The sequence below is a fragment of the Bombina bombina genome, chromosome 7 (assembly GCF_027579735.1).
Source record: "Bombina bombina isolate aBomBom1 chromosome 7, aBomBom1.pri, whole genome shotgun sequence".
Lineage (NCBI taxonomy): Eukaryota > Metazoa > Chordata > Amphibia > Anura > Bombinatoridae > Bombina > Bombina bombina.
In genome coordinates this window covers 14,907,832-14,931,331 of record NC_069505.1, presented here as the reverse complement: position 1 = coordinate 14,931,331, position 23,500 = coordinate 14,907,832, and the positions used below count along the sequence as shown (strand labels likewise).

General features: G+C 39.0%; 1 protein-coding gene across 1 annotated transcript in view; it reads left to right on the top strand.

Annotated features, from left to right (window-relative positions):
- NADSYN1 (NAD synthetase 1) overlaps positions 1-23,500 on the top strand; it is a 236,533-nt gene that overhangs the window by 96,273 nt on the left and 116,760 nt on the right. The window contains exon 8 of the mRNA XM_053689231.1: positions 21,974-22,079. Coding sequence (XP_053545206.1) covers positions 21,974-22,079 — 106 coding nt within the window. The remainder of the gene's footprint in view (positions 1-21,973; positions 22,080-23,500) is intronic.

The window sequence follows — 23,500 nt, the reverse complement described above, 5'->3', positions numbered from 1 at the left end:
TTTAGACCTATTACTCCTACTTGGAGTTTGCATTTAGGACTTAGAGTCAAGGGGTTCTGTTTGAACCTATGCATTCCATAGATACTTAGAGAATTATCTTGGAAAGTTTAATTTTTAGTTGCTATTTTTTCTGCTCGAAGGGTATCGGAGCTTTCAGCATTACTATATATTTCTCCTTATCTTATTGCGGATAAGGTGGTGTTGTGTACTAAACCTTGGTTTCTTCCTAGGGTGGTTTCAGTTTAGCGCATTAATCAGGAACTGTGGTTCCATCGTTGTATCCTTATCCTTCTTCTCGGAAGGAACATTTGTTCCATAATATAGGTGTGGTCCGTGCTTTAAAGTTCTACTTGCAAGCTACTAAGGATTTTCGTTAATCACCTTCTTTGTTTGTGTTTTTTTCGGGGAACTGTAGGAGTCAGACAGCTACGGCTACCTCTCTTCCTTTATGGCTAAGAGTTCCATCTGTTTTGCATATGTGACCGCTGGATAGCAGTCTCCTGAAAGACTTACGGCTCATTCCACTAGGGCTGTGGCTTTCTCTTGGACATTCACGAATGATGCTTCTGTTGCACAGATTTGCAAGGCTGCGACTTGGTCGTCTCTTCATTCCTTTTCCAATTTTACAAATTTGATACCTTTGCCTCAAATGAGGCTGTTTTGGTGAGGAGAGTTCTTCATGCAGTGGTGCCTTCTGTTTCAGTTCCCTGTCTTGTCCCTCCCGTTTCTTCTGTGTACTATAGCTTTGGTATTGTATCCCATGAAATCCGTGGACTCGTCGTATCTTGAAAAAGAAAAGGAAATTTATGCTTACCTGATAAATTTCTTTTTCGATACGACGAGTCCACGGCCCGCCCTGTTCTTTTGAGACAGGTTTTTATAATTTTGTTAAACTTCAGACACCTCTGCACCTTGGCTTTTCCTTTCTCTTCCTAACTTCGGTCGAATGACTGGGTTGGGAGGGAATGGAGGAGCTATATATACAGCTCTGCTGTGGTGCTCTTTGCCTCCTCCTGCTGACCAGGAGGCGATATCCCACAAGTAAGGATGAAATCCGTGGACTCGTCGTATCGAAAAAGAAATAAATGTATCAGGTAAGCATACATTTCCTTTTTTCATTACCATAATCTTTGGCGAGGACTTATGTCATTATTATAACATTTATTGCTAGTTTGTTTATATTTCATTTTCTATAAACTGGCAGTGTCTGGGGATTACTCAAAACTAAAGTCATTATTGTCATTATTTGTGCACCAATGTGTATATTGAGTTCAATTGGTGATTATTTGATATGGTATGGATCCATTTATATCAAATGTCACTAATATGAACTATGTTAGAGGGTCCTAGGGACTGTCAAAATTAGCTGAAATTATATGAAATGAATAATCCCTTTCTCTTTTGCTAAGAGTGATGGTGTCCATGCACTATGTAGTTTAAAGCTATATTTTCCATCAGTTACAGGCAGCCACTATTGGCATCATGAGTATAATAATATTAAAGAGTGTAACTATCATTTTTAATTCAAATAGGTTTTGTAATCGCAGCTTTTATTTTAACCAATGAAGATAGACTGTTGTATTTAAATAAGGTAACAAGTGTATGATCCGTAGCTATGATTACCGCTGCATAACAAAACATGTTAGCAAATCACTGCTGCACGCAACCTTGTACCCCGTGGATGGGTTTTAACCTTTTTTTGAATAAAGGAATACACACATCTTAATACACCCCTAGTCAAGCTTAATATCATGAAGTTTTATATCTCTTTATACCCCTTTTTTCACACTATTTATATTACATATATTAAGGAAACATAGGATTAAATTATATAGTTACTGTGTGTCTCAAACTCTCCAAAATTTCTAAAAAGGAAACATTTCTAGAATAGCAATATAATTCCTTTTAAATATGTCAAATGCTATTATTATGCACATATATAGGAATCAAAGAGTACACAAACAGTTAACCTTAAGTTGCAGGTATTCCTGAATTGCTCTGCATTAGAGGGAGGGATAAGCGCATTTTTCATCCTATCAGCAAAGTTTTAGGTGTTCTTAAAGGCAAGGAGGACAGACACACACCAGGCTATGATTACGGCAATCTGCCGAAACGCGTAATCCCGTGTGCTGCGCTCTCTCTCCATACTAGTGGCAGGCTGTCACTACTCTTTGAAACTGAAATTTTAAATATTTTTGAATAAAGGTACATTTTATTTTTACGGAGTGTGGTACTGCATCTTTTCTTCTTGAAATACACATATTACATATATTACACACATATAACACACATATAACACACATATTACACACATAACACATATTACACACATATAACACACTTATTACACACATATAACACACTTATTACACACATATTACACATACATATTACACACATATAACACACTTATTACACACATATAACACACATATAACACACATATAACACACATATTACACACATATTACACACATATAACACACATATAACACACATATTACACACATATTACACACATATTACACACATATTACACACATATTACACACATATTACACACATATTACACACATATAACACACATATAACACACATATTACACACATATAACACACATTTCTCTTGTTAAGTATATCCAGTCCACGGATCATCCATTACTTGTGGGATATTCTCCTTCCCAACAGGAAGTTGCAAGAGGATCACCCACAGCAGAGCTGCTATATAGCTCCTCCCCTAACTGTCATATCCAGTCATTCTCTTGCAAGCCTCAACCAAGATGGAGGTCGTAAGAGGAGTGTGGTGTTTTATACTTAGTTTATTCTTCAATCAAAAGTTTTTTATTTTTAAATGGTACCGGAGTGTACTGTTTATCTCAGGCAGTATTTAGATATGGTTAGTTAAAAAAATTTAACACTTTATTTAACATATATACAAAGACAGACAATTTACTTAAATCGGATCACTGTATAGAAACAAACAATCATAAATTGTTTCTATATATTGTCATTCCAAGTGACCCAACTCTAACATCATAAAACCAAACCTAAACCGAAAGGTAAAGGTAAAATATAAGGGCTACGTGCTCTAGAGAATACTATAGTGGTGAAGTTTTTATTGAGTAGGTTTCAAGTATAAATCATACAGTGCTCACACAGGCTATGCGCTCAAAGGCGTCCTCCTACCTGCGTACTGCTGAGATTTAACTCAGTCAGCCGATTTCTAGCTGATCCCTATCAATCGATATCTCAACATTCATACAGTCTCAGTGTATCTGTCGGGATTTAAATAAAACTAAAGTTGCTTAGTTTTTAGAGTATATATATATGTATTAGCGATTTCAGTTCTAAGTGCTTATCATCACTACTTGAACCAGTTCTGAAAAATATATTGGCACCATAAGCCCCTTTATCAAATCAGATTATTGCCCTTTGATCGCTATATATATATTTATGAAAGTAAACGCTCTTAGAGCGGCAACAATAGTAACCAAACAGATTTTTCGTAACTTAGTTTCTAACACCACGCTAGAGTTCCAGAGCACGCCCACCGACGCGTTTCGTCACTTGTACGTGACTTCGTCAGGGCATAGGGCCCGCCCAGCCTCAAGTGCCGTCTTTTATCCTCCATAGTTGCCATGGTAACGGCTTGTGTATTGCGGAAGTGTCCACCGCAATATCTACGGCTAATAAGTGTTACTCTCCGATATTACTGTTAGGTAATGTGTGATATGTCCGGTGTAGGCAAATTCCATGTCATTAATCTCAGATTGTTATACGGAGCATTTATGCAGTGATAGGAAGCTATCCTCCGACTGACTGAATGATTTCTCCAACATAGGTGTGTCCGGTCCACGGCGTCATCCTTACTTGTGGGATATTCTCTTCCCCAACAGGAAATGGCAAAGAGCCCAGCAAAGCTGGTCACATGATCCCTCCTAGGCTCAGCCTTCCCCAGTCATTCTCTTTGCCGTTGTACAGGCAACATCTCCACGGAGATGGCTTAGAGTTTTTTAGTGTTTAACTGTAGTTTTTATTATTCAATCAAGAGTTTGTTATTTTAAAATAGTGCTGGTATGTACTATTTACTCTGAAACAGAAAAGAGATGAAGATTTCTGTTTGTAAGAGGAAAATGATTTTAGCAACCGTTACTAAAATCGATGGCTGTTCCACACAGGACTGTTGAGAGGAATTAACTTCAGTTGGGGGAACAGTGAGCAGACTTTTGCTGCTTGAGGTATGACACATTCTAACAAGACGATGTAATGCTGGAAGCTGTCATTTTCCCTATGGGATCCGGTAAGCCATTTTTATTACAGATCAGGGAAAATTTCTCAACAAGCTGAACCTGATGTGATTACATTTAAATTTAAATTGGAACATCTCCGCTCTCTGCTTGAGGAGGTGTTATCCACTCTGGATGATTGTGAGAATTTGGTCATTCCAGAGAAACTATGTAAAATGGACAAGTTCCTAGAGGTCCCGGGGCCCCCCGAAGCTTTTCCTATACCCAAGCGGGTGGCGGACATTGTAAATAAAGAATGGGAAAGGCCCGGTATACCTTTCGTCCCTCCCCCCATATTTAAAAAATTGTTTCCTATGGTCGACCCCAGAAAGGACTTATGGCAGACAGTCCCCAAGGTCGAGGGGGCGGTTTCTACTCTAAACAAACGCACCACTATACCCATAGAAGATAGTTGTGCTTTCAAAGATCCTATGGATAAAATTTGAAGGTTTGCTTAAAAAGATGTTTGTTCAGCAAGGTTACCTTCTACAACCAATTTCATGCATTGTTCCTGTCACTACAGCCGCGTGGTTCGATGAGCTAGAAAAGGCGATCAATAATAATTCTTCTTCTTATGAGGAGATTATGGACAGAATTCGTGCTCTCAAATTGGCTAATTCTTTCACCCTAGACGCCACTTTGCAATTGGCTAGGTTAGCGGCGAAAAATTCTGGTTTTGCTATTGTGGCGCGCAGAGCGCTTTGGTTAAAATCTTGGTCAGCGGATGCGTCTTCCAAGAACAAATTGCTTAACATTCCTTTCAAGGGGAAAACGCTGTTTGGCCCTGACTTGAAAGAGATTATCTCTGATATCACTGGGGGCAAGGGCCACGCCCTTCCTCAGGATAGGTCTTTCAAGGCCAAAAATAAACCTAATTTTTGTCCCTTTCGCAGAAACGGACCAGCCCCAAGTGCTACGTCCTCTAAGCAAGAGGGTAATACTTCTCAAGCCAAGCCAGCCTGGAGACCAATGCAAGGCTGGAACAAAGGAAAGCAGGCCAAGAAACCTGCCACTGCTACCAAGACAGCATGAGATGTTGGCCCCCGATCCGGGACCGGATCTGGTGGGGGGCAGACTCTCTCTCTTCGCTCAGGCTTGGGCAAGAGATGTTCTGGATCCTTGGGCGCTAGAAATAGTCTCCCAAGGTTATCTTCTGGAATTCAAGGGGCTTCCCCCAAGGGGGAGGTTCCACAGGTCTCAATTGTCTTCAGACCACATAAAAAAACAGGCATTCTTACATTGTGTAGAAGACCTGTTAAAAATGGGAGTGATTCATCCTGTTCCATTAGGAGAACAAGGGATGGGGTTCTACTCCAATCTGTTCGTAGTTCCCAAAAAAGAGGGAACATTCAGACCAATCTTAGATCTCAAGATCCTAAACAAGTTTCTCAAGGTTCCATCGTTCAAAATGGAAACCATTCGAACTATTCTTCCTTCCATCCAGGAAGGTCAATTCATGACCACGGTGGATTTAAAGGATGCGTATCTACATATTCCTATCCACAAGGAACATCATCGGTTCCTAAGGTTCGCATTCCTGGACAAGCATTACCAGTTTGTGGCACTTCCGTTCGGATTAGCCACTGCTCCAAGGATTTTCACAAAGGTACTAGGGTCCCTTCTAGCGGTGCTAAGACCAAGGGGCATTGCAGTAGTACCTTACTTGGACGACATTCTGATTCAAGCGTCGTCCCTTCCTCAAGCAAAGGCTCACACGGACATTGTCCTGGCCTTTCTCAGATCTCACGGGTGGAAAGTGAACGTAGAAAAAAGTTCTCTGTCTCCGTCAACAAGGGTTCCCTTCTTGGGAACAATAATAGACTCCTTAGAAATGAGGATTTTTCTGACAGAGGCCAGAAAATCAAAACTTCTGAACTCTTGTCAAATACTTCATTCTGTTCCTCTTCCTTCCATAGCGCAGTGCATGGAAGTAATAGGTTTGATGGTAGCGGCAATGGACATAGTTCCTTTTGCGCGCATTCATCTAAGACCATTACAACTGTGCATGCTCAGTCAGTGGAATGGGGACTATACAGACTTGTCTCCGACGATACAAGTAAATCAGAGGACCAGAGATTCACTCCGTTGGTGGCTGTCCCTGGACAACCTGTCACAGGGGATGAGCTTCCGCAGACCAGAGTGGGTCATTGTCACGACCGACGCCAGTCTAGTGGGCTGGGGCGCGGTCTGGGGACCCCTGAAAGCTCAGGGTCTTTGGTCTCGGGAAGAATCTCTTCTACCGATAAATATTCTGGAACTGAGAGCGATACTCAATGCTCTCAAGGCTTGGCCTCAGCTAGCAAAGGCCAAGTTCATACGGTTTCAATCAGACAACATGACGACTGTTGCGTACATCAACCATCAGGGGGGAACAAGGAGTTCCCTGGCGATGGAAGAAGTGACCAAAATCATTCAATGGGCGGAGACTCACTCCTGCCACTTGTCTGCAATCCACATCCCAGGAGTGGAAAATTGGGAAGCGGATTTTCTGAGTCGTCAGACATTTCATCCGGGGGAGTGGGAACTCCATCCGGAAATCTTTGCCCAAATCACTCAATTGTGGGGCATTCCAGACATGGATCTGATGGCCTCTCGTCAGAACTTCAAGGTTCCTTGCTACGGGTCCAGATCCAGGGATCCCAAGGCGACTCTAGTAGATGCACTAGTGGCACCTTGGACCTTCAAACTAGCTTATGTATTCCCGCCGTTTCCTCTCATCCCCAGGCTGGTAGCCAGGATCAATCAGGAGAGAGCATCGGTGATCTTGATAGCTCCTGCGTGGCCACGCAGGACTTGGTATGCAGACCTGGTGAATATGTCATCGGCTCCACCATGGAAGCTACCTTTGAGACGAGACCTTCTTGTTCAAGGTCCGTTCGAACATCCGAATCTGGTCTCACTCCAACTGACTGCTTGGAGATTGAACGCTTGATCTTATCAAAGCGAGGGTTCTCAGATTCTGTCATTGATACTCTTGTTCAGGCCAGAAAGCCTGTAACTAGAAAAATTTACCACAAAATATGGAAAAAATATATCTGTTGGTGTGAATCTAAAGGATTCCCTTGGGACAAGGTAAAAATTCCTAAGATTCTATCCTTCCTTCAAGAAGGTTTGGAGAAAGGATTATCTGCTAGTTCCTTGAAGGGACAGATTTCTGCCTTGTCTGTGTTACTTCACAAAAAACTGGCAGTTGTGCCAGATGTTCAAGCCTTTGTTCAGGCTCTGGTTAGAATCAAGCCTGTTTACAAACCTTTGACTCCTCCTTGGAGTCTCAATTTAGTTCTTTCAGTTCTTCAGGGGGTTCCGTTTGAACCCTTACATTCCGTTGATATTAAGTTATTATCTTGGAAAGTTTTGTTTTTGGTTGCAATTTCTTCTGCTAGAAGAGTTTCAGAATTATCTGCTCTGCAGTGTTCTCCTCCTTATCTGGTGTTCCATGCAGATAAGGTGGTTTTACGTACTAAACCTGGTTTTCTTCCGAAAGTTGTTTCTAACAAAAACATTAACCGGGAGATAGTCGTGCCTTCTTTGTGTCCGAATCCAGTTTCAAAGAAGGAACGTTTGTTGCACAATTTGGATGTTGTTCGTGCTCTAAAATTCTATTTAGATGCTACAAAGGATTTTAGACAAACATCTTCCTTGTTTGTTGTTTATTCTGGTAAAAGGAGAGGTCAAAAAGCAACTTCTACCTCTCTCTCTTTTTGGATTAAAAGCATCATCAGATTGGCTTACGAGACTGCCGGACGGCAGCCTCCTGAAAGAATCACAGCTCATTCCACTAGGGCTGTGGCTTCCACATGGGCCTTCAAGAACGAGGCTTCTGTTGATCAGATATGTAAGGCAGCGACTTGGTCTTCACTGCACACTTTTACTAAATTTTACAAGTTTGATACTTTTGCTTCTTCTGAGGCTATTTTTGGGAGAAAGGTTTTGCAAGCCGTGGTGCCTTCCATCTAGGTGACCTGATTTGCTCCCTCCCTTCATCCGTGTCCTAAAGCTTTGGTATTGGTTCCCACAAGTAAGGATGACGCCGTGGACCGGACACACCAATGTTGGAGAAAACAGAATTTATGTTTACCTGATAAATTACTTTCTCCAACGGTGTGTCCGGTCCACGGCCCGCCCTGGTTTTTTAATCAGGTCTGATAATTTATTTTCTTTAACTACAGTCACCACGGTATCATATGGTTTCTCCTATGCAAATATTCCTCCTTTACGTCGGTCGAATGACTGGGGAAGGCTGAGCCTAGGAGGGATCATGTGACCAGCTTTGCTGGGCTCTTTGCCATTTCCTGTTGGGGAAGAGAATATCCCACAAGTAAGGATGACGCCGTGGACCGGACACACCGTTGGAGAAAGTAATTTATCAGGTAAACATAAATTCTGTTTTTTACAGACACATCTGCAATTACATATGTATTGTTTGTTTTTCACAGTAGTGAGTGCGATCTATCTCTGAAAATATTTTTATGAAAGTATAACAGCAGTTTATGCTAAACAATGTGTTATTTAACATAAGGACGAAGGGTTAAATGTTTATTGAGCATAAGTCTATATGTATAATCGTTCTAAAAGCTTATATTTCTCTAGTGTCAAACTGATAATTCAGTATGTATCTATTTAATATACAAGAATGTAAAGGAATGTATGTCTATATGACTTAATTAGCTTTATAGATGATTTTATCATAGCACATTTTTGTAAAGTTTACACATCCATCCTATGCTTATCTAGATAAAGGAGCCAAATCCTAATTCTGTTGCTCCCTAAGGGGATATGTGTGTAATTTTCAACTATATATATAGTCATCTTTAGTAGCTACGTCCCATACTTCTTGCTTTATTACCGATCTATAGGCTTAGGTATAGATCTTTAGTTCGATCTTAAATTAGAGTATGATCACTAGAGAAAGCTCTTATAAGAGATTGCCTCATTTAAACCCTTTGGTGATGCAGATTTTAGTTCATGTATCCATCTGCATTCTTTTTGAAGCAGAAGTTTGTTAATGTCACCCCTTCTGCCCTTAAGCTTTAGTTGTTCTATGGCAAAGAAATGTATCTGATATTTCTCTTGTGGATGAACTGTGTTCATATGCTTAGCTACTGGTACATTTCTGTCCCATTTCATGTCTCCTATATGTTCAAGGACTCTTGTTCTTAGTTCCCTTGAGGTTTCACCTACATAGATTAGGGGACATTTGCACATGGCTACGTATACCACTCTCTTGGTTCTACAGTTCATGAATTCCTTTATAGGGTAATTTTTCCCTGTTTTTGGATGAACAAATTGTTTCATTGGGGACATATTTTTACACGCTTGGCAGCGGCCGCATTTAAAGAACCCTTTAGTTTCTTGAAGCCATGTTTTCTGAGGATTTTGTACAAAGTGACTCCTAGTCAGGGTGTCTTTCAAATTCTGTGATCTCCTATTAGTTATCTTTGGTCTATCAGCGATAACTTCAGACAATTCAGGGTCCTCCTGTAAAACGTGCCAATGTTTTTGAAATATGTTTTGGATACTGCTGTGTTTTTCATCGAATGTACCTATAATTCTAATTTGCTGACTGTCTTTATTTCTGTCAGTGTCAATTTTTTCCTGTAGTAGGGGTGCTCTCTCTAGTGCCTTAGCTCTTTGGTAAGCTTTTTTGAGGCATCTATTAGGGTAACCCCTTTCTTTGAACCTTTTTCTTAGCTCTTGAGCTTCCAATTCAAAATCTTCTAATGAACTGCAGTTGCGCCTAGCCCTCAGATATTGGCCATATGGGATGCCCATCCTTTGACTTTTAGGATGGTAACTCTTCCAGTTTAGGAGATTATTAGTAGCTGTCTCTTTCCTAAATAATTTTGTACTTAGGGATCCATTGCACTCTTTTCGAATTTCCAAATCTAGAAAGGAAATGCTTGTTTCTTCAATCATTGAGGTATAGTGCATACCATGAGTATTGTCATTTAGCCATAACATAAAATCATTAAAGTTCTCTTTGGAACCTGTCCATAGTATAAGCACATCGTCGATGTAGCGAATGAATAGATCCATATATTTCATAAAGGGATTCATTTCTTCATTGAGGATATATGTATGTTCTATCCAACCTAAAAACAAATTTGCATAAGTGGGGGCACAACATGTGCCCATTGCTGTGCCCCTTTTCTGCAAGTATACTTTATTATCAAAAAGAAAGTAATTGTGTTGTAACACAAAATCAAGTAGTTCAATTACAAAGTCATCAGCCTCACTGCCTTTTGGGTTTGTCATTTTTAAGAAGAATTGTACAGCCTGTTTTCCTAGAGAGTGTGATATATTTGAATATAGACTCTCAACGTCAATGCTTGCTAGTAGTGTATTCTCACTAACATAAAAATTTTCCAAGCATTTTAGAACTTCTTTAGTGTCTTGGACATATGATGTCAGTGTGTGTACATATTGTCTTAATTTCTTGTCTAAAAAAGTACTCACTTTTTCAGTCAGGCAACCGTTCCCAGATACTATAGGTCTTCCTGGGCAGTATTTAGAAGAAGAATCTGCCTGCGTTTTCTATGATCTTAGCAGAAGTAACTAAGATCCATGGCTGTTCTCACATATTCTGAGGAGTGAGGTAACTTCAGAGAGGGAATGGTGTGCAGGTTTTCCTGCAATAAGGTATGTGCAGTTAATATTTTTCTAGGGATGGAATTTGCTAGAAAATGCTGCTGATACCGAACTAATGTAAGTAAAGCCTTAAATGCAGTGATAGCGACTGGTATCAGGCTTTTTAATAGAGAGATATACTCTGATAAAAATGTAATATAAAACGTTTGCTGGCATGTTTAATCGTTTTTATATGTATTTGGTGATAAAACTTATTGGGGCCTAGTTTTTTTCCACATGGCTGGCTTGAATTTTGCCTAGAAACAGTTTCCTTAGGCTTTCCACTGTTGTAATATGAGTGGGAGGGGCCTTTTTTAGCGTTTTTTTGCACTGTAAAAATTACAGACACAGACAACCAGCTTCGTCCTGCATGATCTCGGACATCTCTGGAGGGCTCAAAAGGCTTCAAAGTCGTTTTTGAGGGAGGTAAAAAGCCACAGTAGAGCTGTGGCAGCTGTTGTGACTGTTTAAAAAAACGTTTTTGTCTTTTATTATTCAGTTTTGGGTATTAAGGGGTTAATCATCCATTTGCAAGTGGGTGCAATGCTCTGCTAACTTGTTACATACACTGTAAAAATTTCGTTAGTGTAACTGCCTTTTTTCAGGTGCAGTAACGTTTTTTATATTGCTTGTAAACTTGTTTAAAGTGTTTTTCCAAGCTTGCTAGTCTCATTGCTAGTCTGTTTAAACATGTCTGACACAGAGGAAACTACTTGTTCATTATGTTTGAAAGCCATGGTGGAGCCCCATAGGAGAATGTGTACTAAATGTATTGATTTCACCTTAAACAGTAAAGATCAGTCTTTAACTATAAAAGAAATATCACCAGAACATTCTGACGAGGGGGAAGTTATGCCGACTAACTCTCCCCACGTGTCAGACCCTTCGCCTCCCGCTCAGGGGATGCACGCTAATATGGCGCCAATTACATCAGGGACGCCCATAGCGATTACCTTGCAGGACATGGCTGCAATCATGAATAATACCCTGTCAGAGGTATTATCCAGGTTGCCTGAATTAAGAGGCAAGCGCGATTGCTCTGGGGTTAGGAGAAATACAGAGCGCGCAGATGCTGTAAGGGCCATGTCTGATACTGCGTCACAATATGCAGATCATGAGGACGGAGAGCTTCAGTCTGTAGGTGACATCTCTGATTCGGGGAAACCTGATTCAGAGATTTATAATTTTAAATTTAAGCTTGAGAACCTCCGTGTGTTGCTTGGGGAGGTATTAGCTGCTCTGAATGACTGTAACACAGTTGCAGTACCAGAGAAATTGTGTAGGCTGGATAAATACTATGCGGTACCGGTGTGTACTGATGTTTTTCCTATACCTAAAAGGCTTACAGAAATTATTAGCAAGGAGTGGGATAGACCGGGTGTGCCTTTTTCCCCACCTCCTATATTTAGAAAAATGTTTCCAATAGACGCCACTACACGGGACTTATGGCAGACGGTCCCTAAGGTGGAGGGAGCAGTTTCTACTTTAGCAAAGCGTACTACTATCCCGGTTGAGGACAGTTGTGCTTTTTCAGATCCAATGGATAAAAAATTGGAGGGTTACCTTAAGAAAATGTTTATTCAACAAGGTTTTATTTTACAGCCCCTTGCATGCATTGCGCCTGTCACGGCCGCAGCGGCATTCTGGTTTGAGGCCCTGGAAGAGGCCATCCATACAGCTCCATTGACTGAAATTATTGACAAGCTTAGAACACTTAAGCTAGCTAACTCATTGGTTTCTGATGCCATTGTTCATTTGACTAAACTAACGGCTAAGAATTCCGGATTCGCCATCCAAGCGCGTAGGGCGCTATGGCTTAAATCCTGGTCAGCTGACGTGACTTCGAAGTCTAAATTACTCAACATTCCTTTCAAGGGGCAGACCTTATTCGGGCCTGGTTTGAAGGAAATTATTGCTGATATTACTGGAGGTAAGGGTCACACCCTTCCTCAGGACAGGGCCAAAGCAAAGGCCAAACAGTCTAATTTTCATGCCTTTCGAAATTTCAAGGCAGGTGCAGCATCAACTTCCTCTGCTTTAAAACAAGAGGGAACTTTTGCTCAATCTAAGCAGGCCTGGAAACCTAACCAGTCCTGGAACAAAGGCAAGCAGGCCAGAAAGCCTGCTGCTGCCTCTAAGACAGCATGAAGGAACGGCCCCCTATCCGGCGACGGATCTAGTAGGGGGCAGACTTTCTCTCTTCGCCCAGGCGTGGGCAAGAGATGTTCAGGATCCCTGGGCGTTGGAGATCATATCTAAGGGATATCTTCTGGACTTCAAAGCTTCCCCTCCACAAGGGAGATTTCATCTTTCAAGGCTATCTGCAAATCAGATAAAGAAAGAGGCATTCCTACGCTGTGTGCAAGACCTCCTAGTTATGGGAGTGATCCATCCAGTTCCGCGGACGGAACAAGGACAGGGTTTTTATTCGAATCTGTTTGTGGTTCCCAAAAAAGAGGGAACTTTCAGACCAATTTTGGATCTAAAGATCTTAAACAAATTCCTCAGAGTTCCATCTTTCAAAATGGAAACTATTCGGACCATCCTACCCATGATCCAAGAAGGATGCCTACCTTCACATACCAATTCACAAAGATCATCATCGGTTTCTAAGGTTTGCCTTTCTAGACAGGCATTACCAATTTGTAGCTCTTCCCTTCGGGTTGGCTACAGCCCCGAGAATCTTTACAAAGGTTCTGGGCTCACTTCTGGCGGTTCTAAGACCGCGAGGCATAGCGGTGGCTCCGTATCTAGACAACATCCTGATACAGGCGTCAAGCTTTCAAGTTGCCAAGTCTCATACAGAGATAGTTCTGGCATTTCTGAGGTCGCACGGGTGGAAAGTGAACGAGGAAAAGAGTTCTCTATCCCCACTCACAAGAGTCTCCTTCTTAGGGACTCTTATAGATTCTGTAGAAATGAAAATTTACCTGATGGAGTCCAGGTTATCAAAACTTCTAAATGCTTGCCGTGTTCTTCACTCCATTCCGCGCCCTTCGGTAGCTTAGTGTATGGAGGTAATCGGCTTAATGGTAGCCATAGTGCCATCTGCGCGCCTTCATCTCAGACCGCTGCAATTATGCATGCTGAGTCAGTGGAATGGGGATTACACAGATTTATCCCCTCTGCTAAATCTGGATCAAGAGACCAGAGATTCTCTTCTCTGGTGGTTGTCTCGGGTACACCTGTCCAAGGGTATGACCTTTCGCAGGCCAGATTGGACAATTGTAACAACAGATGCCAGCCTTCTAGGTTGGGGTGCAGTCTGGAATTCCCTGAAGGCACAGGGATCGTGGACTCAGGAGGAGAAACTCCTTCCAATAAATATTCTGGAGTTAAGAGCGATATTCAATGCTCTTCTGGCTTGGCCTCAGCAACACTGAGGTTCATCAGATTTCAGTCGGACAACATCACGACTGTGGCTTACATCAACCATCAAGGGGGAACCAGGAGTTCCCTAGCGATGTTAGAAGTCTCAAAAATAATTCGCTGGGCAGAGTACCACTCTTGCCACCTGTCAGCAATCGATATCCCAGGCGTGGAGAACTGGGAGGCGGATTTTCTAAGTCGTCAGACTTTCCATCCGGGGGAGTGGGAACTCCATCTGGAGGTGTTTGTTCAGTTGATTCATCGTTGGGGCAAACCAGAGTTGGATCTCATGGCGTCTCGCCAGAACGCCAAGCTTCCTTGTTACGGATCCAGGTCCAGGGACCCAGAAGCGACGCTGATAGATGCTCTAGCAGCGCCTTGGTTCTTCAACCTGGCTTATGTGTTTCCACCGTTTCCTCTGCTCCCTCGACTGATTGCCAAAATCAAACAGGAGAGAGCATCGGTGATTCTGATAACACCTGCGTGGCCACGCAGGACTTGGTATGCAGACCTAGTGGACATGTCATCCTTTCCACCATGGACTCTGCCTCTAAGACAGGACCTTCTGATACAAGGTCCTTTCAATCATCCAAATCTAATTTCTCTGAGACTGACTGCATGGAGATTGAACGCTTGATTCTATCAAAGCGTGGCTTCTCCGAGTCAGTCATTGATACTTTAATACAGGCACGAAAGCCTGTTACCAGGAAAATCTACCACAAGATATGGAGTAAATATCTTTATTGGTGTGAATCCAAGAATTACTCATGGAGTAAGGTTAGGATTCCTAGAATATTGTCTTTTCTCCAAGAGGGCTTGGACAAAGGATTATCAGCTTGTTCCTTAAAGGGACAGATTTCTGCTCTGTCTATTCTTTTGCACAAGCGTCTGGCAGAGGTTCCAGACGTCCAGGCATTTTTCCAGGCTTTGGTTAGAATTAAGCCTGTGTTTAAACCTTTTGCTCCCCCGTGGAGCTTAAACTTGGTTCTTAAGGTTCTTCAAGGAGTTCCGTTTGAACCCCTTCATTCCATTGATATTAAACTTTTATCTTGGAAAGTTCTGTTTTTGATGGCTATTTCCTCGGCTCAGAGAGTCTCTGAGCTATCTGCCTTACAATGTGATTCTCCTTATCTGATTTTTCATGCAGATAAGGTAGTTCTGCGTACCAAACCTGGGTTTTTACCTAAGGTGGTTTCTAACAAGAATATCAATCAAGATATTGTTGTTCCATCGTTGTGCCCTAATCCTTCTTCAAAGAAGGAACGTCTTTTACATAATCTGGACGTAGTCCGTGCCTTGAAGTTTTACTTACAAGCTACTAAGGATTTTCGTCAAACATCTTCCCTGTTTGTCGTTTACTCTGGACAGAGGAGAGGTCAAAAAGCTTCGGCAACCTCTCTTTCCTTTTGGCTTCGGAGCGTAATACGCCTAGCCTTTGAGACTGCTGGACAGCAGCCCCCTGAAAGGATTACAGCTCATTCTACTAGAGCTGTGGCTTCCACCTGGGCCTTCAAAAATGAGGCCTCTGTTGAACAGATTTGCAAGGCTGCGACTTGGTCTTCGCTTCACACTTTTTCAAAATTTTACAAATTTCTTCGGAGGGTGTGTTTGGGAGAAAGGTTCTTCAGGCAGTGGTTCCTTCCGCTTAATCCTGCCTTGTCCCTCCCATCATCCGTGTACTTTAGCTTTGGTATTGGTATCCCACAAGTAATGGATGATCCGTGGACTGGATACACTTAACAAGAGAAAACATAATTTATGCTTACCTGATAAATTTATTTCTCTTGTAGTGTATCCAGTCCACGGCCCGCCCTGTCCTTTTAAGGCAGGTCTAAATTTTAATTAAACTACAGTCACCACTGCACCCTATGGTTTCTTCTTTCTCTGTTTGTTTTCGGTCGAATGACTGGATATGACAGTTAGGGGAGGAGCTATATCGCAGCTCTGCTGTGGGTGATCCTCTTGCAACTTCCTGTTGGGAAGGAGAATATCCCACAAGTAATGGATGATCCGTGGACTGGATACACTACAAGATAAATAAATTTATCAGGTAAGCATAAATTATGTTATTACACACATATTACACACATATTACACACATATTACACACATATTACACACATATAGCACACTTATTACACACATATAACACACTTATTACACACATATAACACACATATTACACACATATTACACACATATAACACATATTACACACATATTACACACATATAACACACATATAACACACATATAACTCACATATTACACACATATTACACACATATAACACACATATTACACACATATAACACACATATTACACACATATTACACACATATAACACACTTATTACACACATATAACACACATATAACACACATATTACACACATATTACACACTTATTACACACATATTACACACATAACACACATATTACACATAATACAAATAGAACACACATATAACACACATATAACACACATATTACACACATATAACACACATATTACACACATATTACACACATATTACACACATATTACACACATATTACACACATATAACACACATATTACACACATATTACACACATATAACACACATATAACAAACATACAACACACATATTACACACATATTACACACATATAACACACATATTACACACATATTACACACATTATACAGACACATATTACACACATATTACACACATTATACACACATATTACACACATTATACACACATTATACACACATTATACACACATATTACACACATATTACACACATATTACACACATATTACACACATATAACACACATATTACACACACATAACACACATATAACACACATATAACACACATATAACACACATATAACACACATATAACACACATATAACACACATATTACACACATATAACACACATATTACACACATATTACACACATATAACACACATATAACACACATATTACACACATATTACACACATATTACACACATATTACACACATATAACACACATATTACACACATATTACACACATATAACACACATATTACACACATATAACACACATATTACACACATATTACACCCATATAACACACATATAACACACATATTACACACATATTACACACATATTACACACATATAACACACATATTACACACATTATACACACATATAACACACATATTACACACATATTACACACATATTATACACATTATACACACATATTACACACATATAACACACATATTACACACATATAACACACATATTACACACATATTACACACATTATACACACATATAACACACATATTACACACATATAACACACATTATACACACATTATACACACATTATACACACATATTACACACATTATACACACATATTACACACATATTACACACATATAACACACATATTACACACATTATACACACATTATACACACATTATACACACATATTACACACATATTACACACATATTACACACATATTACACACATATTACACACATTATACACACATATTACACACATATTACACACATATTACACACATATAACACACATATTACACACATTATACACACATTATACACACATTATACACACATATTACACACATATTACACACATATTACACACATATTACACACATATTACACACATATTACACACATTATACACACATATTACACACATTATACACACATATTACACACATTATACACACATTATACACACATATTACACACATTATACACACATATTACACACATATTACACACATTATACACACATATTACACACATATTACACACATATTACACACATATTACACACATATTACACACATATTACACACATATTACACACATATTACACACATTATACACACATATTACACACATATTACACACATATTACACACATTATACACACATATTACACACATATTACACACATATTACACACATTATACACACATATTACACACATATTACACACATATTACACACATATTACACACATATTACACACATATTACACACATATTACACACATTATACACACATTATACACACATATTACACATATAACACACATACAACACACATTATACACACATATAACACACATATTACACACATATTACACACATTATACACACATTATACACACATTATACACACATATAACACACATATTACACACATATTACACACATTATACACACATATAACACACATATTACACACATAAATATAAATTTATAGTAATAACACAGTCCCCATAGACCGCAATGTAAAGGCACTTTAGGTGATGTTTTTTTTTCAAACACCCCACATCCCCTCACTTTAACGCCTTATAACTGCTGTGTGCAGTTTAAACAAAAATGAAAAAATGCTTATCTTTATTTTCATTGTTAATGTACTGTATTCTTTATTTTGGGGCATTTTTTTCTTTTTAACTGGAGGACTGACCTCTGGTAATTGCGCAAAGTGAAACTGCAAGCTTGTGCTCATATTAACCAGCTAATTGTAGTGGCTGGTTATTTAAAATGCGTCCTTTATGGGCGCACCTTAAGGTAGCGCTCCACTTGTAATCTAGCCCTGTGTGTGTGTATGTATATGTGTATATGTGTATATATATGGTGAGTAAAGAGAACAGATATATCTGGGTAATACAGCGCAGCAAAATACAAAATGAATGACACGATGATGTGTAATCTAATAAACACTACAGTAGGTAACTGAGTGGACCTTTGGAATTGAAAAAGTTCTAGTGTCTTAATTGTTGTCTTTTTTTCACAAATGCAGTAGTCTTATTAGAGTTCTATATCTTGTCTATTCGGATATATAGATAGGTGAAAGGATGTCTCCTTTGTTACCCCAATCGTATGAGGTAAGGTTTGTTCATATAGGAAGTATCTTTGTCTTGCCTTTAGTGACCACTGGTCCGAGTGCCACAGGTGTGTCGGTCCAAACAGGAAGATCTGGTTTCCTTCTCAGGGTTCCGTCACTTTGGTGTATATGATCTTTGTCCGGTAGAAACTTTTTCCGCTGGTTGGAGTCTTAGTGACTCATGGGAGTATGGTACTTCGATTACTATCTCTCAGACTCTCATATTCACAGTCGGATATAGAAAAAAGGAAAGCAAAAGAACATAGCGTAATATTGTAAAACCAATGTGATTTATTATACAATAAGGTAGGAAATACACTCACATGTTGGAACCTCAATCAAAAATGAGGTAAGATTAAAGCATATCTGGATTGTATATACACTTAGTTCAATAGGTCCCCCGGTAGGAGTAGTAGATGGACGGTGAAATATGTATAGTGGTTATATATACACATACAATCCTGAGGATAATTTTCTTATCTTGTTGGTACAAAGTCCAAGTGACTGGTATATTTTTGTTGTTTAAAAAGTCCTGTTGATTGTTTGCTTGAGCCCTTGGTGGGCTTGTAATGTGTGAAAAGCCCTATGTATTTGTATAAAAAGTGAGCTACCCCAACCACTTGTTCCGGTAAACCCTAAGGATAGTCACCTTATGTTGTATGGAAAAAGGAGCTCACAAACAAAACCAAATGAGCTGGGGTGTAGGTTAGGTCGGTAAAGTAAAACAAGGCGCTATTTCAGTGTAAATAGTGAAATCACATAGGGATAGTAATTGAGCTGAGAATTAGCAAAGGTGGTAACTTGAGCAGAAATTGCCCTGAGTGGTTTAATGTAAATACTGACAGACCGTCATTCCCTAGTAAGCATAGGAATTGCGGTATGCGTGTCAGGAGTGAAGGAAAGTAGCGGTTTAAAAAGTCCCAAAATAGCTGGTTACAACAGAGTACGTGAGAAGACTGCACTGTCACACTTTGGGGTATCACCTTACGCATTTCGAAGTATGTACTTACTTCTTCATCAGAGGTATAGTATGTGTACATGTGTACATATATATCACAGAAAAATACAATCATGTATGCCTTTAAGAGAAATGCCTTTAAGAAACTGTGTTTTACTCTGTCCTGTTCTCAAGCAGTGGTAGAGATAGTGCTGTGCTCTGCTGGGAGAATATTAGTTTGTTTTGCTACATAATAATATAATTTACATAATTGTAGGCACGGCTGCTAAACTGTACTTTCATTATTAGAATTACTAGATGGGGGCAGGAGAGTTTTGGGCAACATCTTAGAGAGGAGTCCCTGACATTAGCACCTGTGACGTCTGCTGCGCGTGTCCTGCTGAATGTAGCTACACTCCCCTGCCTGTGCGCCATTGTACGCTGATATTAAGCCTTATTCAAACCCCGAATATAAGTAAAGCATTTATAGTTTAATCACTGCCCTGCTTTATAAGCTGATTACTGATTTAGGTTTCTCCAACATTGGTGTGTCTGGTCCACGGCGTCATCCTTACTTGTGGGAATATCTCTTCCCCAACAGGAAATGGCAAAGAGTCCCAGCAAAGCTGGCCATATAGTCCCCCCTAGGCTCCGCCCACCCCAATCAAGCAAAAAGAAGTACACTGCGATCCTCCAAAGTAAGCATACATGATTTAATATCCATATGTAGATTAAAACATCTTAGTAGGCAACAGAGAAGTTAAAATCAAAAAGATAGGCAGAACATTTTCAGGAACTGGTCTGTCCTACATGTTTCGGTTAATTCCTTAATCATGAACATGACCTGTTACCCCTCCTTCCTGCCTCTTAAACCTGAAGGTGATTTCCTATTGGTTCCTCAGTCTAATGTGATTAACCCCTCGTTGGTCAGCTACTTGTTGCTTTTATGTTTGCTCTACCCCATTAGTTGGTTTAAATAAGGCATTTTTTGAATTGCTTTTATATATAAGTAATGCTCATATTACCATATGTGTATATTATCACCGCTAGTTCTAAGCCTGCATGTATAATTGAAAATACTTAAGGGCTAATGACATTTAGCCCATTGTTAAGTATTTGTTTGTCCAACATCAACTAATATATGATTATAACTCAATCATCCTTTTTAAACTAGCAAAATATACATGTTACGATTATAGTCTGTACCTAGAGAAGGTGAAGACTAAAAGAATGCACTTAGGTAGCACTTCTATTCCTAAAAGTGAGGTTAAGGTCTAAATGCGACTTAAACAACCACTAGGGGCCAAAGGGTTGATGGAAAAATTAAAACATAACTTTTATTAATTCTCTAATAGATAAAAAATGTGTGGTGTGTGGATGTGTGCATTTTTAAAAACACATAGCAATTCTAGTAATGATGGTAGTGGCTCGGAATATTTGGTAAATAAATTTCCACGGACCTAAAATATTATTTAGGTGTATTTGTATGAAATAATATAGCTCTTTCAAATAGATAATATACTTGTGTCTATTTATATAGTACACCACTGTATGGTTTAGTATTCCCTCATACAGTTGTTCCCATATAGCGTAGCACAGTCATAAACAAATTATATGTAATTGACTGAGATGGTTATTTCTAACCTTTCTTGTTATACTTTTGGTTGATGTATATAAAGGTAATATTTATTTAGTCATAGTTCCAATTCTATATTCAAAAGAAAAGTTACAACATCTGAAGGTTTATAGAATTGTTATATGGCTTATGTAGATGCTTGGTGTACTTTAATATAACTTTATTTTACAAGTTTGAAGTTTTATATTTCCAATAATAAGAATATTAGTAATTCACTGGTTATGGGCTCCAGTGATTTATGCTTAGTGGCAATCGATGTCTGGCTTTCTTTCACCAAAGTAATATCTTAGAGCTTCTGACGGGTGGTTTAATACTGTTATTGTACTTGTATTGGTCCACAAGTTAAGGTATTAATAAAGTGCTTTAGATTGTGGCTGTTCTTTCATCTAATATAGTGTAGTAATGGAGACATTATTCTTAAGATGGTCTATATGAAATAGGTTTATCAATAATCAGATTCGTGTTATTTCAATAGCTCTCCTTTGTACTGTGCAGTATTCACTATATAAGAGACATCGTTTTCTAATATTGAATCTGAGGATATATTTAATATTATATAGAGAGATTTTTTTGTAGCTACGAAATATATTTTATTAGTATCTTTATATTGTTATATCTCCGGTATCAGTCCCTATATAAGTGTTCACAATTAATTACCAACTATGCATATGTGATTGTACTGTTTAAATAAAAGCTAAAATGGCTAATGATGTCAGTTTGTTACTGTGATCTCAGATTTCAGTCAGTAGTTTATCTTAGTTTTTTATCTAAAGCTGTAATATTCACAGTACTTGCAATTTGAGCATATATTTAATGTTATATAGAGGGATTTATATGTAATTATACGATACACTTTATCGGTATCTTTACAATATTGTATCTACGATATCCCCTCATATATATATGTTCACAGTGAATCATCAACTAAGCTTATACATTTTCGCTGTAAAAATAAAAGCTGAAGTAGCTGATGTTGTCAGTTAGCTATAGTAGTCTCTGATTTCTGTCAGTGAGTTGTTCTCAATTTGTATCTAGATCACCCTTTATACACGGTTAGCCATTATAATATTGGGCAACTGTAGTGATTACGGTACTTATAATTGTGTTATCACAATAAGGGCTCAAATAGCCAGTATAAACACCTATCCGTTATACCCTTATGAGGTTAACAGGTGTCCATTAAAGTATATGCCCAGATTATCACTTCACACGGCTAGCGGTTATAACTTTAAAATATAAGACCGTAGTTTGCCCTTATGCTATTGTGTATAAAACAGTAATTTGCTCTTATGATATTCGCAGAAGATTTTCAGATTATATGCCAGCACTATTGATTTACACAACTAGCTGTTATGGCTATTAAATTATCGGAAGGTAGTTTGCTCTTAATAGTTAGCCACTAACAGCTGGAAAGATATTTAATATACGGTCCGGGTTGCCACTATATTTGTTATAGGTTTTAGAGTAAGCTATGCCATTAAAAAAGAAACTGAATGGGGTATTAACAAATACCCTTCCCTAACATGTTTCGCCGATAGCGTTTCGGCTTTTTTATTATGTGTTTATTTTCCCTCTCTATGGACGGAAAATAAACACATAATAAAATTTTGTTGACATCCGATATGTATGCAAACCTGGGATATAAATGAATATAAACTGTTCATCGCTGGATTATTCCAGCAAGAATAAAAACTAAAAT